Source organism: Columba livia, chromosome 1 (assembly GCF_036013475.1).
Source record: "Columba livia isolate bColLiv1 breed racing homer chromosome 1, bColLiv1.pat.W.v2, whole genome shotgun sequence".
Lineage (NCBI taxonomy): Eukaryota > Metazoa > Chordata > Aves > Columbiformes > Columbidae > Columba > Columba livia.
Window position 1 is genome coordinate 190733987 of NC_088602.1, and position 17897 is coordinate 190751883.

Sequence of the window (17897 nt, forward strand, 5' to 3'; positions counted from 1 at the left end):
ATTGTGTGCAGAATAAGACGGATTTCTGCAGAGCATCACCTCTTCACTGGAAATGAAAAAGAACATGATTAGATTCATCACTTTTATCAGCCTTTTGGCTACAATTTGCACATTGGTTATTGCAAGACCACACCACATTAAGACAGTACTTTTTAACGGTGGTGAAAGAACAGAAATTGTTGGAATAGATGGAAATGTCAGAAGACGGCCATGTTCCTTTTTCTCTGCCCTGTTTTACAGTTGAACATAAAGTAGGGATGTGGGCAATAGCTTTGCCACCGAGGATCTCTCAAAAGGGTGAAAAACTGACCACTGTACATTCGCTGACTCTAATGTAGGCATTTTAATGGATGAATGTTAAGTGTCTGACAGCAAGATTCCAATTAAAGAACACATTTTAAGGCATTTTCAGGCTTATTCCTTATGGAATTGTGGAAGAGCTGCCGCCAACTCTGCTATGAACAAGGTACAACAGAACTAATAGGTAGACTGTAAAAACCCAATTGTGCCTTAGAATCTTTCCTGCATGACAGAACATTCAGGGTATCATTTCCACACTTACGTGCTTGATTCAGTGCCTGGAGATGTAAGAGGAAATGGGGAGCACATCTAATCTTTGGGTTTTTTTTCTTGGCAATTTTAATTCATGAAAATACTCTCTGTGCCCCCAAATCCAAGTGTTTGTCTGCTGATCTCACTTTCTTCTCTATGGTCTTTAAATAAAACAATGTGACATTACAATTGGGTCAGATTAAGGAGAAGTTGGTGTGCTAGCTAAAAAGTTGGCACCACACTTTCTATTCAGAATGCTATGCATTGTTGGTGTCTGTTCAGATAACCTCTAGCTACAGTTGAGTAATACCACAAATGGGGAAAACCCTAGAGAAATAGGAAAATCCCTAACTGTTTCTGCATTGTGTAAGAATATTTTGCTTAGGTTCTTTCCCTGAGCAGATATGAATCAAAGATGCTCTCTATATAGGAATAAAGTGTACTATCATGTTCAGGATCTTATTTTTGCATAAAAGACACCCACGGCATTTGTGAAAGGGGAAGAAAATTTCCATTCTGGTTTTAGTGTGTTATGTTTTTCTGTTGCATTCATCACTGAAAATTCCTGAAAATAAAAGGTATGGAAAGTGGGAAAGGAGCTTCATTAATTTATTTGAGTCCTTCTTTGAGACAAATGGTCTCTTTTGACTATTCTGCAAAATGGTTAGGAGGTATAGGAGAATTTCTGCATTGTCTCGCAGCCCTACAGAAGTGAGTAGTTTTTTTTAATGTTTATAACTTAATTTATTTACATATGATTTGCATTTTTCAGGTGTCATAACAGGGGCTCCAAAACACTGGCCTTCTCCAAGTAAAAGTCTGAATCCTCTGAGTTTTGTGAGATTTTTGTTGTTTACTTCAATGGGATCTTGATTTTTAACTAATGTATGTTTGTACCATGATTGTAACCAGAAAAAATGCTTGGAGAAATTAGCTTAAAGATGATATTCTAAGAAATTTTGACTGGGAATTGGAAAATTTCTCAAGCCACCTAACCAAAATATTTTCAGTAGTCTGGCTGCAAAATGAGAAGTAATTTCCTGAATTATCAGCCCCATGAGAGATTAATTTCTTCCAGTAAGCAGTGTCTCAGTAATTAGTTCATCCAACAGTTAGGTTTTCTCACCAAGAAAGCTCGCTCCCTAACTCACTCACTCAATTTTTTTTGCAGTCATTTTGTGTATTTGTCTATTCCGCTCCCTAAGGCTGTGGAGAACGCCAAGTAAAGAGACTAAATTCAAGTTGTCCTTCTGCGTATTCCAGTGGGGTTTTATTAGAAATAATTCAAAAGGAGGTCCTTGAAACAGCAGTTAAAATTCCAGTGGGGTTTTATATGAGCTGGCATGTTCCACTTTTATTGGTTTAATGTTGCACTTAATTATTCAGAAAGCTGCAGTCTTCTTTCTATTGATGAATGTGCACTGGGAGAATCAGCAAACTACCAATGAAGCTTTTTTGGGAAAGGCAGAAATAATCCATAAATGACAAATATTTATATGAACTCGTTACTGCAGAAGTGGAGTTGCATCAGCTACATTTTTCAGTCCTTCGGGGGGATTTGAGGAATTTATGAAACCATTGAAATTGAAGTACCCCAGTTTTAGAAGAGTTATGTAAACAAGTTTGATTTCCTTTAGAGAGTAATAGAATCATAGAGTAGTTTGAGTTGGAAGGGACCTTCCAAGATCATCTAGTCCAATCCCCTTGAAATGAGCAGGGACATATTCAATGAGATCAGGTTGCTCAGAGCCTGGCCTTGAGTGTTTCCATGGATGGGGCATCCACAACTTCTCTGGGCAGCCCGTCCCAGTGTCTCACCACCCTCATCATAAAACATGTCTTCCTCATGTCCAATCTAAGCCTCCCCTCTTTTAGTTTAAAACTATTAGCCCTTGTCCTATCGCAACAGGGCCTACTTCTTTGAGTGTTGTTGTAGTATTCTGTAGCAGCAGCCAAAGAAATATCTTTAGCAATGTCACAAATAATTTTTATAATATTCAGTCTAAGAAAGTACATGACCATCTGTGTCTTATTATAAAAAGTGGTTTAAAATACCACCTTTTACGCTTCTAAACTTTTATGAGTAATAGTGACAAACTGCCAATTGTAAAAGGTGACAACTCACCTCCAGAAGTGATTATTAAAAATAAAAGTGCCAAAAGGACAAAAGAATGAGAACTAATACAGGTTAAATACTGGTCACTGGTTTTCCAAAGGCCTTCCTTAAAAACAAAGTTATCTAACAAAAAACTTAAAAGCAGTGATGAAGGACAGAAAACACACTTCTTGGGTACTCTAGGCAGCTGTCACAGGGTAGCCAACCTCCTGTCATTTCTTGCCTGCAGCAATAACAGGATTTTGCTCTCCAGCTGTGTTCATGAGGAGGACAGAGCTGCCTGTGGATGAAAGCCTCCTGGAAGACCAAGCAATAATTATTTTATGATGTGCTAATGCTTACCCAGGCTGCAGCCTCTGTTTTTCTACAACTTGAAAACTTCCCAGTGTCCACTGAGAGACTTTTGCTGGCTCTAAAACTCACAGGTTGTTGGCTTGTTGACAAGATCCTAAAATGTTTTGAAAGAACGGAGAGCTCCCAGTCCACCCAAGAAGAGAGGAGACAGGGTGGTGCCTGCTCCTTCTGGGGGTGTGACAAAAGTGTATGTGTATGTGAATGAGACATCGGTTTTAAAGGAAAGCAGAGGGGAACATATATGCTGCATACAAAGAAATACTGGTATAAGTAATATGGCAGAAACTTGAGTGCCAGAACAGGAGAAAACAGTATTCGCTGGCTAAGTCATAGCCTTTCTTTAGAATGTCATGCATAGCATTCGAATTAAGAGCTGTTGTTTTTATACTCTACAAAAATGTTAGCGTGTGGTTAAGGGTTTATTTTATTGGGAAAATGGATGCAGTCTGTCTGAAAGATAGCTGGCAACTTTTTAAAATCTCAGTGTTGGGTTCTCTTCGCCTGTTACAGTGGTAAGTACTGTGCCTGAGTAATTTAATTTTCAGGAATTGGAGCCAGATGGTTCTCAGGAGTAAAAAGGCAAATCTTGTTTCTAAACTTCATTTGCAATTACTGTAATACTTCCTTCCATTGGCCTAGTGTGATCTTCTGAAAATGATACAATATTCAGAAGTGTTCTAGCTCTCTTCCACCAGAGAAATCACTTGCTTTCTTTGCCCTGGTATGAAGCAGTCCATGGTAACAAAATAATAAATAAGCTACTGATCGATGCGAATGACGGTACCTTGTAAAATGATGTCTGTATTTGTTGGAACTGTTATACTTGTTATAACAATTACACCTCAGCAGAAATACGTGAAAAGAAGGATAATGCTGATCTTGTGTCCCTCTACGTATTAGGCTGTCACATGCAATAGTCATATGCGTTTTCGCTGTGTTTGAAAATCTTTTTTTTTTATCTTGAAAATGATTTATGCTATGGACTTTGAATATGTATACTTGTTAAAGGTATGTTTATGTTTGTGTACAATAACTTAGCAACATTTGTTTTTATTGCTACCTCAGCTTTTATAATATTTTTTTTCTATTTGCAGGGGATTCATTGTAAAAGCAAACCTTCCAGTGAGTATACATCATTCACGTTTTTACTAATTTGCTTTTGAAAAATAAAGATAATTCATTGCTGATAATAAATCCACTTTCCTGGTGAAGTCAGATCACTGTCATGAAAGGGTATTTCCCACCGGTTTCCTTGTACAAAACACTGGAAATTGGTAAGTTCTGATAAAGAATAGGTTAATAATGACTGTGCGTTGTTGCTTTATGATCTTCCTTACGATAGATGGTCATTGGGAGAATTTGTTTATTTATTTGATATGGTTTATTCATTCTATTTATTATTATTGCCTACAGTAATAAAAAAGGCTCTTGGATTACCTGAACTCTGAAGCCCCCATCAGCTGCTCCTCCAGTACACACTGTCACTTGACAGGGGAGCATGAGGCAGCTGCCTTCCAGGCATCCCCCTGAGGTCAGTGCTGCTGGAGGCCCAGCTCTCAGCATCACTTGTCTCCACGGTGCCTTTCCCGCATCCCAGTGGGAGAGAGTCCGCAGAAAGGAGAAGCTGCAGCACTGAGCCATGAGCTTGTGAGATGCTGATGCTGCGGCATGGGGCGTGAGCTGAATGTCAGCTGTCATGAGTCTTACTCTGAAAGCGTGTCATTTGTGGGACACATGTTGATGCAGAGAGAAGGGACATGGCAGTGGAAGGGAGGCAGTCCAAAGTCCCACCTGAATAAAGTCTCTGGTCTTCTGCCAGTGAGCAGAGTGAGCTGTTGGTGGTTGGTTCAAGGACTGTAAATTAAACTTCTTAGGATTAGGCAGCTGAGCTGCTAGTTACACAAACTATGTGGAAGGAGTCCTAGAAGAAGAGAGAAATGGGAGTTAACCTCTGCTCTGCCTAGCTGAAGCATGCTTCCATGCCATCTGCCAGCACAGGCTGAGGAAACCAAACCCTTCCCCCACGTCTCAGAGGGAAGGACACTTGGTTATGAGTTAAAATCTGTGCTGGGTATTACACAAATGCAGATCTAGATAGTGGAGACTCACTGTAGGTACCACGAGGTAGTGATTCATTCTACCCACCTTAGAACAAGGTGAATTATGTACTGGGAGGGAGTCAAGAGGGGTTCCCTCTGCCTGTTTGCTACCAAAGATGCTTAGATGATGCACATGAGCTTAAACTAGATGTTTGGCTATTAGCTGGATGTAGACTTTGGGCACTGAAAAGTTTGTAAACCAAAGATCCTTATCTCGTAGCATGATGTATGGGAAACAGAGCTGGTTGTAGGTTTTCCCTGCTGCCTGAAAATGACTTATCAGCTATCTTTAATAGAAGTAACGTGTAGGATGACTCAGCCTTATAGGACTGATGAAAAAACATTTTTTCAGTCTTCATCCTACTTCACTTGTGCAACAGTGGGTGTATACTAATTTCCATCATTTGGCACAGTATATCACCTTGTTGTCCATTATTTTGAAAGTTTGAAATACTTGCTGAAAGTACAACTGTGAAACCCTTCTAATTTACTGTGCATTGAAATCTGTCATGAAAGAGAGGCTCTCAGCCTGAAATTTAATCAATTTCATAATTGGTGTAAGTACTTTTTAAGTAGCAAATTTTGGTATTTATTAACTGAAGTGCACTATATGGTTATTTTAGGAGAGTATATTTAGTTTGTGAGGTTTGTTGGATCATCGTCATGCACAAATGCAGCAGATACTGTGGTAAATCACATGCAAATAGTTTGAAATGCCACTGTAATTTATACTCATGGAATGATGCTCCAGTGAAGCAATTTTAGTGTGCTTTAGATGTGCTCACAGATGTAGCACTGTCATTCAAATTCTTAAAATTCTTGCAGGAAAGAAATATCAGACAAAAAACCAGTTAGGATTTTCTATTGGGTGTTAGCCTGGGCCTGTCATTAATGGGTTTTTCCTGCAACTTTTTTGCTCTTTTTCAATTTCATCTTCTTGCCTGAGGCTGCAAATTAACCATCTAATCATTTCTATTGTGTATTCATGGCTTATCTCTGGCTACTATTATCCAAGTGTACATAAGGTGTGTTTTGCTGTCATGACAGTTCTGGGTTGATTGCTGCATCATCAGATTAAAAAATAATCTGCTGTGGTTGAGCTGATGGCAAGAGTACAAGGAAAGTATCTACACGCTGAATAATAAACCTTGGGTTCTTTATGCCTGGGCTAACATGTGTCCATAATTAAGGAATCTTACAGCAACAATCACTCTCTCACGTAGGGCTAATTACAGTTATAATTCATAAACATAAAATGTAGGCAAGATTTACTCCACAGGTGGTTTGTGTAGCAAGATGTCTCTTTATGTCCTCTGGGGTATAGATCATACCACTCGTGAGAAAAGAAAAGAGGTGTGTGTTCCAGAGGAAACTATCCAAGTGGGGGGGATTAAAAGATTATAAGGTAAGAGCTTACTGAAGAATTAGTCAGAAATGAGACTCACACTGTGATGACTTATAGAAAGAAAATTGTTTTCTGTCAGCTCTTCCTTGTATCATATATTTATTATGATCCAAAACTAATATCCTCATGCATGATATGGTCCATTTAAATTATTATTAATGAGTTTTGCTGCATCTTTTGCAATTCTCAAAGTGCCTCATAAAACTAATGGAAAAACATCAAAAGTGGAAGAGTAACTTCATTTTATCCAGTGTAATACTTATTTATTCTCAGTTTGAAGGTAGAAACCACAATCAAGGAAGACAGTGTCCCCACTTACAGACAGAGCATAGTCCCTAAAACTGTGTTTGTGCAGCTGCCTGATACTGATCCAATGACAGTAAAACACCTAGATATGACTTAGGATTCTTCTGAGATAGTTCCAAACCTGTTACATCTGACAATACCATAACTCAGGCAGTAGTAACTAGGGACCAAATTCATTTAAGTCGTGACAGTCTTTCCTAAAAATAAGTAGGGTCAAATAATATAGTAAAATTCACCCAAAGAGAATACTTTGTGAAGATTTGTCAGCTTTGACTATATTTATATATATACACATTGCTCTTCCCTTAAATTGTTTCTACATAGACATGGGAATAAGAAAGATTAGGCCTAGATGAAGAAATTTACACTAATAACCAAGGAGATGAGCAGAAAGAGTTGCTCCTAGCTGCCATTTGATTGCTACAACTCTATGTCATACGAGGCAGTCAAGAGAATATAGTTTTCGAGCGAAGAGTAAGAGCTAAAACTAATCATCACTCATCACATTATTAGTAACAATTATCAGGTAGTTCTGCAATATAATAATTTCCCAGTTGACTGTGAGTGGATTGATTGGGTGTTGTACAATAACTCTTAAGGATTGTTATACCACCCACTCTTGGAACACGGAATATAGTGTTCACATCTGGCTGCTGTGCACTGTATTTCTTAAGGCTGCATCATCTCTGTGGAAATATGTTTACAAATTCTTCAAAAGTCATTGTACTCTACTGCTCTTAAGTTCTATTTTGTGTATTTTGGATGACCTGTGCTTTTTCTTTGGTTTGCACAAACTGTCTTTTCTTGTTGCCAATATTACCTTAGATAACTGAGTGTTGATTTCACTGTCAGTTGAGGTAAAATGTCCTTGTTTTTCCACTCTTTTCCACTTGTTTTTTATCAGCATATCCTGTTGCCTCCAAAATATGCTTAATGGCAAAAAAACCCAGGATAATGGAGTGGATGTTCAGGTGTGAAGTGCTTGTCTTTTCTGACTTTTGATATGTATCATGCAGGGTTTATTTTTCCTGATACCAAGTGTGAGGGCACCTTAATGCCTGACAGAATCAAGCCAAGGTACCACATTCATGTCAGTCTATCTTCACACTCCACCTGTATCAGTCCCTGGCAAGGGGCTTCAGCTGCAACTGGACCTTGTGAAAGTGAGGATCTCATAACATAGAAAGAGGTCCTGTGCAGGTTAATACAGTTTCAGTCTTTAAATTTAGAGCACTGTCCTTCATTGGAGGGGTTGGAGAAGTAAGGCAAAGTTTTGCCCTTCTTCCTCCACATCCTACCCTTCTTCCGTGAGAACTGTAGATGTGTCTTTGTGTGAATTCATGGGCATCTGTGCTTGACAACAATTCTTGGCTAGATGTTGAGGAATGCACCTTTTCCTGATGATTTAAGACTGTTATCCTGTATTTTGTGGCAAGGACAGTATCATGGTACTGGTGTTTCGTACTATGTTCTTCCCCAAACTAGCCAAAGTCCTCCTAGGAATATGTTCAGCCATATGACTAATAAGAGTCAGATTCTTTTTTGTTCTTCCAGCCTGTCGCAAGGGAGGCAGGTGGAGAATATGTGAATTGCTTTGTTTCATTCAGGTATCTTTTAACTTTCATACTATGTACTCAAGTTGGAAGGGTAAGAAATATTTCAAAATTGCTATGATGTAGTTACAGCTAAAATGAAGTGCACTGCGTTGTACACCACAAAACCAAGGGAAAAAAAAATCCCTGGCATCTGTTCTGATGGTTTCTTGAGCTCTTATTTTTTGGGACTACAAACAATGTATGTGAGGTAGAGAAGCCCAAGGAATTTCCTGGGGATTAGATCCACTGTGCCAACTTCAATTCATAAATAAATAACTGATTTCTGTTCAGGGCAGTCTGAGAAGCAGAAAGAGATTAAATATGGCAAACTGATGAGCACTGGGGCCTTACGACTGTTTTTTTCTTTTGCACTTGCCTACAGAAGGTGGCTGTGCAAACAGATGTCCTTAGGTTTTGGGATAACTAAATTTGCATAGGAAAATAAGACAAGACACAGTAGCTGTGTTCCATGCCTACTGTTTACACCTTGAAGAAGGCCTGGATAATATTTATTGTGCTCTTGCTCTTCTGGTTTTAAAAAACATCCTGTAGGTGTAAGGGATTTTTCCACTACTAGGAATGCAATGGTGCCCTCTTGTGTGAAAACAATATTTTAACAGTAGTTGGGACCATCAGCCAATCCTAAAATTAAAATACTACCTATGAGAGTTCTCACAATATACAAGTAATGGTTTTGAAAAAAGTGTAAATAAACGATTAGTCTAGATACGATCTAGCAGATCTGATTATTTAAAAACACTGTTAGTCTGAGTTCACTCTGATAGCCTTAACTGTTTCAAGTGTGAATCCTTCCTCTTGTGGGTCAACACTTCCCTAACCCAGGAAATTTATTATCAAACCCCATCTGTAATGCAGTTTTTTCAACCCCTACTTGCATTGCTAGCAAAGCCCATCAGCTCTGTTGGCCATGTGGGAAGTCTTAGGTAAAGTACTGGCTTTGCTATTGATCTCAGTGGAGCTGAAGCTTCACCTTTGGTGATTTCACTTGGTCAGATATCCTATGCACAATGAGATTTCTCTTTCTTTGTATTTGTGTTTGCAGGTGGCATTTTTAACAGCTTCTGCCATGATGCGCCTGCATCTTTGTCTTCTATGGTACTGAAAAGCATGAAGATCTCAACAGTGATGAAATGTGTCCAAGGAAGCCCATGCTCTCTTCATTTGAACATTAAAGGAACTCTGAGTCTGGATGGTAGGAAACAGATTTGCTACTGAATAATTTCTGTTTACTTTTTTGTTTATAGCTGTTCAGCCAAATTTTGTTCCATATTGCAATATTTGTGTCAAAACTGTTTTCATGTAATTACATCAGAAAGCAATTTTTTTGTGAAAGCCCTGGCCCTTCTTGAGGGGATGAGAACTAACATAATGAATTCAAGACAACTGAATTTTTACTTGTAACATAATAGATGTAACTTGCCCTCTACCAGTACCCCAAGCATACTGCTGCCCTTTTCTTTCTTGCTCTGACATGCGTGCACGCACACACACAGGGTAATTTTGTCTGCCTGGTCACTCAGTCATGGGCGACTGCCCCAACAGGAGAAACAGTTTATGTGTCTGAAGTTACAATTCTGCAATAAAATAGAATGAAAGCACTCAAACTTTTGGGCATAGTCTATTTTTATTAACATCCTGCCACTCATGTGCTTAGTGTGTTACCATTGAGATATTTCCTGGTGTGCTTCACTCAGAGTTAATAATTTTAGTATTTTAATTTGCATAATTAAAACTTCAATATATAGCTATCTGCATTAAAACCTTGCTCCCATCCCCATGCATGTGTTATATGTAATGCCCCTTTTTTAACAAAGATGAAATACATGTGCCTTTCACCTAAAAAAAAAGCTTATGACATGGTATATTTTAATTTATTTTTTGTTTTTCTTAAAGATGCTCAAATGATGTTTTTGAAATCTATTCTTATCTCATTTAGAGAGCAGCTTTAGAGAGCAGCGTAGCGGAAAGGGACCTGGGAGTCCTGGTGGGCAGCAGGATGACCATGAGCCAGCACTGTGCCCTTGTGGCCAAGAAGGCCAATGGCATCCTGGGGTGTATTAGAAGAGGGGTGGCTAGTAGATCGAGAGAGGTTCTCCTTCCCCTCTACTCTGCCCTGGTGAGACCACATCTGGAACATTGTGTCCAGTTCTGGGCCCCTCAGTTCAAGAAGGACAGGGAACTGCTGGAGAGGGTCCAGCACAGGGCAACAAAGATGATTAAGGGAGTGGAGCATCTCCCTTATGAGGAAAGGCTGAGGGAGCTGGGGCTCTTTAGTTTGGAGGAGACTGACGGGTGACCTCATTAATGTTTACAAATATATAAAGGGTGAGTGCCATGAGGATGGAGCCAGGCCCTTCTCAGTGACAACCAATGACAGGACAAGGGGTAATGGGATCAAACTGGAACACAAGAGATTCCACTTAAATTTAAGAAGAAACTTCTCAGTGAGAGTAACAGAACACTGGAACAGGCTGCCCAGGGGGGTTGTGGAGTCTCCTACTCTGGAGACATTCAAAACCTGCCTGGACACCTTCCTGTGTAGCCTCATCTAAGTGTTCCTGCTCCGGCAGGGGGATTGGACTAGATGATCTTTTGACGTCCTTTCCAATCCCTAATGTTCTGTGATTCTGTGATTCTGCCATTTCAGAAAACATCCGTGGGCTCGAAATATGTTCTTTTTCACTGGACACACAGCAATCTCAATGCACGAATATAAGATTCACTAGGAAAAAAAGCAAGCTCCTTAATGGAAAGAAGGTAAACTCCCTTTTTTGGGGTTGCTTTTCATTTAAATGTTGAACCTTTAGAAAAAACAATATTTTTTCTCTCTCATTTTCTTCTCCTATTGACTTTGCAGAAAACTGCAATTAAATGTATGTTTCAGCATTGTGAAATGGAACATCATAGAAAAATATCCTTTTATAACCCATAAATTCAATTCTCTACCATTTTCATACTTCTTCCACTTACCTTTTTCCAAGAGAAGGTGCCTCTCCAAAGCCTAATTTTCATATCAATCTTGCTGGCTTTGTTTTTGTGCCTACCAAATTATGGGGAAGTTTTTGTAACTCCAATTGATAGGAAGTACAATGCCACAGGGATTTTAAATGCATCCATATGATTCATTTAAGTCCAACCATGTCAATGGAATTTAAACATCTAGAAGACAGCCAAGTGCCTAAGCACTTGTGCACATCTGTCCTAAATTCGTGGTAATAACTGCAAGAGCAGAGTATAATTTTTTACTTAATGAAACCCAGAAGTATTTGTTATTAAAATTTGCAGCTGGAAAAAAAAAAAAAAAAGAAGAAAAAAACCATCCTTGACCAACTGTTTAAAAGAGATGAATTTTTGCTTTCAATTACTGGTGGATAACTGTTAGTAAACCCATACAAAATGTGTTACTTGATGTTATATTGATTGCACATGTGAAACAAAGTTCCTCTCCTAAACTGCAATTGCAGTTTACCCTCTGTAGTACCATGTGATGATCAAATGTCTCTGTTGGCAATGCAGGGCCAGCAATAAACAATTGGAAGCTTTCAGAGTAAGCTAGGTTTCATAGGCGAGACTTGACAAACATATTTAATGAAATTTTCTTAGTTTCAGTTCAGTGACTAGGATGATAAGGTATCTTCTACCCTCCAAATGGCTTGTACCAAACAGGAATATATCCAGCATGAAAATCTATATGGAATGTAATAGTTTCTGATATCAGTGAGGGAATGACCTGCTATAATTGGACCTCAACTTTTGTCTTCTAAATTACTTTCTCTCTCACAAACAGTTACTGAAATGAATAAATTAGCTGAAATTGCCATTAAATCTTTGAACGGACATTTTTTTCCTCTTCTGCAAATGCCTATGCTTGTAAACTGCCTACAAACTTGGACTTTTGGTAGTATGAAAGACCTTTTTGTTTTTGAAATTCAATAAGCATTGGGTATGCTTTTAGGATTATTTGATAGCTTGTATATATTTGGATTTCTGTAAGTTAAGAAGATAGCAACATCCTGGATTAGAAGTAATGATGCTTTTTGAAATCCTTTCATTAAGTGTTATCTGCTTCTTTTACATTCTTAATGTTACAATATCTGAGACTATTTAATGCTCCTTGCAAATATAAATAAATCTAAACAAATAATATTGCTTGCTTAACTCTGATAATCAGTGGTTTTCATGTATTCTGGAAGTCATGCATAAACTTGATTTTATACATGTTTTAAACAGGTACAGATACAATTCAATTGCATTGAAGTCAATGTAGCACAACATATCTATGTGACCATGAAAACAGTACCAAATTACTGTGAAGTCAAGCTGAGTCAGGAATACTATGTGGAAGGTAGGAAAACATCTTAAACCAGATGGTTTTCAAGAAACATCTTTTCAAAGAAAAAGAAACAACAAACCAAACCAAAAAACCCCAAATGCGATGCCAAACCACGTTCTGGAATACACTGGTTTAACTGATGGTAGATTGTGCATGCCAGGACCAGTCTTACTCTACATTTCCATGATTTAGTTTGTGCATATAAATGTTTGACTTGCTATATTTTTATTAGTATTATGTAAATTATTATTAGGTACTAGGTAAAGAAATGCAGTGTTATATCCTATATTGCCACCTTAAAGTGCTGGTGATGTTTTCCAGTAGAAACCCCAGGCAGGTGAGATAGGTCCTTAAGGCAAGTTATGATATAATCTCTGTTTGTGGTAAGGGTACTTTTATGCTCTTTATGTAGGAATCGATATAAATCTGCCTTTAAAGAGGTGTATAAGAGATACGTTTCCTGTTGGGAAGCTATTGGATAATTTGGTAGTTTATTTAGACAGTTCTATAAAAAAAGCAGCTCTGAAGAAAACTCTGGTTCTGTTTTGCAGATTGCCGAAACAGTGATGTGGGAAAATACATTCCATCTTGTTCAGGTGAGCTGATCTTCTGTGTAACTTAAAGCTGTCAGGTATTTCTGGTGACCTATATAGTGATATGTTTTCATAGCTGAATAAGTAGGGAAAAAAATGTTGATTTAGGACTACCACTACTACTATGTAATTGATAGGTAATTGTGTTTCCTTATGTTGATTTGGAAATGCTAGATAACACATAGAGATATTAACAACCTATTTAATATTTAAATATTTGGAAATAAGGTTGTGTCCTTTTCATGCATTTTGGATTGCTGGTTTTATATTTTTTCTATAGACAGATCTCATAAAACTGAACATGTTCTCTAAGTAATGAAATTGCAAACTTAAAATAATCAGCTTTTGTAGTAGTATTAGTGTGTATATTTCAAGTATTCATACATAAACTACATGAGATTTTGAGTACTATGGTTGAGGTGCAATCTTTAGGTGTCCTGGCCTCTCAGTATTGCCAGTGCTAATTTAAATAAATAAATTGAAATTTATTCTCATGGAAATTATTGCATCATGTAAAATAAGAATACCTTTGGGAATATCATGATATGAAATGAATGAATTCCAACATCCTAGGTAATAATCTATAGATGTTGAATTTCATCTCCATCAAGTCACGAAATACATTCTATACCTTTTATAAATAATAATACCTTTTATAAAGAAATAACAAAATCAGAAATAATAAAGTTTTAAAGAAACACGTGAAAATTTTATGTTTGAATTTTATTTTTTTTCAGCTGGGAAGTTTGATTATAACGTAGACAGGGCAAGGAAAATCATATCAGTGAACGTATCCAGCTTTCTTGGAGATCAGGATTATTACATTCGCCTGTGTCACAAATGGTTTACCTGTGAAGATACAGGGGCATTTGCAGTGGTGAGTTAAAGCTCAAAGCAGTTTGTTGAACTGGTGGAGGGTGACTTGTAGGTGGAAATGCTCATTGAGGTCATAGTTACAAGAAATGGCCTTCTATATCTTTATTTAGCTTTGTTAAAAGTCATTCACTGTCCTGGATTAATGACCATCTTTTTTATTTCAGATAAAAAGGAAGGAATCTTTTAAATCAGTTTCTCTGAAATATTCGCAGCTACTTCCTTGTCTTTGCATTGAGGTAATACAGTCTGGAATTTGATATATATTTGTGTTTCAGAGCAAAGAAATTTTATCTGCGATTTGTGCCAAGAAAGGAGAAAAAAATCTGTAGAAAAAGGCTCTAGACCTAAGATTTTGACTAAGGTTTGTCTGACCTTATGACTGTGTAAATGTAGAAGAGATTTTTTTAGGAAACACTAATTAAAACATGGAGACAGTAAGGAAATGTGATACAGTTTACATTAATTTATAGAAAGTATTATGTAAGATTAACTTGATTTTTTAATGAGAAATGAAAAGACAGAAAATTTAATCTGACTGAATTTCAGCATAGCATTTGATTTAGTATTGCATGAGAAACCAAAAGAAGAATTGGGGAAGCTGGGGATGAGAACAAGATTTGTATGGTAGATAATACCTAGCTGGAGGGCTAACTCAACTACTGTTGAATGGGGCTGTGCTAGTAGGAAGCTTTTTTAAGGACCACACTTAGAGCATCTCTTATATAAATATTTTCGTCAATGACAAGGGCACAAAATACGGGAACCTGTTAATGAGATTTACTGATAATACAGCTGAGGGATGTAATCAAAATGGAAGAGGGTCAGGATAAATGGAAGAGACTAGAGATCTTCAGATATGAAATAACTAAAGGAGGGTGAAGAGTAATGTATGAGGTGAAAGTTCATACACTTGCTCAAATAAAATAATTCTTGCTCTAAGATGTGGGTCATAATTTAGAAATAATAGTGGATAAAAAAAGATCTGGGTGTCATATGCTTAAACCAACATGCTTACATGATGTAAATGTGAACAAAGCGGGTCCAGTGGTTTAGATTATTCCAAGCTAGCAGGAAAGTATGGGCAAGGCCGCCTTTGAAATACTGTAGGCAATTCTTGTATCCATATTCAAGAATGATTAATTAAAATGGAAGATGTACATAAAAAATCAAGAATGGGTCAGAAATTGAGAGACTGTCTTATAAAGGAGATCCAAAGAACATGTTTTTTTAACGTGGTAAAACAGGTGCAAAGAGAAAATGTCATCAGAAAGGTCACTTATCAGGAATAAAAAGTCACCAAACCAATTTAAAATGATCGTGGTAAGCTATAAAGATACTATGTGACCTAGTTTCTCAGTGAATTTTGGGGCAGGATTTACCTTGTGGATTAAGATACCTAAATGTAGATATTCAGATGGAGATATCTACATTTTAATTAGATGTCCAAACTCTTATAGTCGTTGGTGGATATCTAGTTAATGCAGTCACTTACTCAGCTGACCAAATGTCGATGGCTGTTTTGGGATGTCCTGGATAGCACTGTAGACTCTGTCGGTTGCATTGGCTGGATCTTCATACAGTTACTGTAAGAGTAATTTGGGCACTTTAGTCACACTCAGATGTGTACAATGTAGGCACCTAAAATCACATCCCTTAATATGTGATTTGAACCACAAGATCTCTTACAAGCCCAGGTAGTTTTTCTTTCATTTCACTCTGAAAGGTATGAGGTTACTGGAAAGATACAGCACATACACAGGGAATGCCACAAGATGATTGCTGAGCAAGCAGATGGAAACTGTGAGTAACAGAAACATTTGCAGATGAATTTAAATAATTAGGGTATTGTAACAGCCATGTGCATACACTTGCAGATTGGATTGTTATTCCTCAGATTTTAAGGATACATCCTTTGCCATAACAAAGGCAAGGAGATCTGATATTATGATTCTTGAATGTCTTTTGATACCCCTAGAAAGTGATGACACTGTAAGAAACTTAATGAAAATCAAACTGGAAGACTTTCTAAATGAAATTGGGCTTTTAAATATGTGACTCACATGTAGTAGGAATATAGTGATAGAAGCGATCACCTTAGTTCATCAGCTCAAATCACCCTAATGATGAAAAATAAAAAATATATCTAGTGCAAAACATCCTTTTAAAGATCCTGCTTGTAAAGATTTTTGATAAACACAGCATCTTTATCTTTGATGGAAATATTTTCTGTCACATTATATATGAAATGTTAAAAATGGATGGATCTGAGAATCTCTAGCTAATGGCCACTTTTTGAGTTGTAGGGTTGGCTGGCAATTCCAGATGCACGGAGGATACAACTTTGCCCCTTTGAAAATGGCAAGTATTGTGTGATTACTCTTCATGTGATTGATTTTCCACAGCTCCAGTAGTATGTCACAATTTGAAATTCATCTAAGTTGAAAATCATACATTGTAAAACTCCAAGGAAATTGTCACATTGGTTTGCTATATGCTGGGTAGAAAAAATAACTTACTTTCAGACCAAATTGTTCAGAAAGTTTATGCCAATGTAAAAACTAAGTAACTTTCTAATAATTTCCCATGTTTTCTTAAGTCACATGCAAACTGGTCAGAAGGAAGAAAAGCCACTGAAGTCAGCTTTGAAATGCTGATGTGAGAGGAGGACTTCAAGAGGAGCTTTGAAGAGGGTATCTGACACCAAACTTAAGGAGGGAACAGGGATCTGAAAATAGGACGATTATCTGCATATGGGAGTACCCATACTTAACGGGAAGTTATTCACACAAAGTGTTCCAGCAAAATCAGAGTTTGGTCTGAGATGACAGCTGAAAAAGCTGAAAAAGAAATATAAAGGCCTTTAGTGGAAGCTTTACCAGTCAGGTAGAAAACAGCAGAGCCTGAAAAAGTGTTTTATTGTGTTAAGTCCAACATAAATGCAACATTTTTTCACCCAAACTATGCTAAGAAGCCTATTAAGGGATTTTTAGTATTTGACTTAAAAAAAAAAGAGAGAGAGAGAGAATAAAAGCATCAAGCCATAACAACATATCCAAACTCCTATAACATTCGAAATGTAACTGTGAAAACTGTCAGAACTGTTGGGAACTAGGACTTTGCAGCCAGGTTAAATGTTCTCCAAACATTAGCTTTATAGTACATGTCCATTTATTACAAGCAGCATTTTTACAAAGAATAAAAATTTCCAGCATTTTTTAAAAAACAGAATATAAATGTCCACTTCATACAAAATGTCAGGATTTTGATGTATACATATTGGGACACAAAGTTATGACAGCAAGAGGCTTGGCAGAATTAAAGGGTCTGGAAGTTATCTATTAGAAAATATGAAAAGGTTTTATTTCAGGACGTTTCTGGGAGAAGCAATAGCAATAGGAATTGTTATGCCTGATAGGAGCTGAATTTGGACACCTGGTATTTCCGCTCTGATGTAGACTCTGCTTCTTCACTTTGCTACATTTTCTAGTCACAGGTGTTGTTTGTTCACTCCTCTTGAGCATCCACCTGGCCATGTTTTCAAGTTTTTGTTTCACAAACAGTTGCAGGAATAAATTTTTCTCCTACTTCTGACTATTAGACAAACGTAAAACCTTACAAATTACTTCCAATGAACTGAAATATCAGTT

At 37.3% G+C, this 17897-nt stretch overlaps 1 protein-coding gene across 3 annotated transcripts in view; it reads left to right on the forward strand.

Moving 5' to 3' along the window:
• IL17REL (interleukin 17 receptor E like) overlaps positions 1–17897 on the forward strand; it is a 45500-nt gene that overhangs the window by 14931 nt on the left and 12672 nt on the right. For all 3 annotated transcript variants that reach the window (XM_021298398.2, XM_013369705.3, XM_065048937.1), the window contains 8 exons: positions 4117–4144; positions 9491–9640; positions 11096–11205; positions 12679–12793; positions 13333–13377; positions 14112–14251; positions 14415–14486; positions 16554–16608. In XM_021298398.2, coding sequence (XP_021154073.2) covers positions 4117–4144; positions 9491–9640; positions 11096–11205; positions 12679–12793; positions 13333–13377; positions 14112–14251; positions 14415–14486; positions 16554–16608 — 715 coding nt within the window. The remainder of the gene's footprint in view (positions 1–4116; positions 4145–9490; positions 9641–11095; positions 11206–12678; positions 12794–13332; positions 13378–14111; positions 14252–14414; positions 14487–16553; positions 16609–17897) is intronic.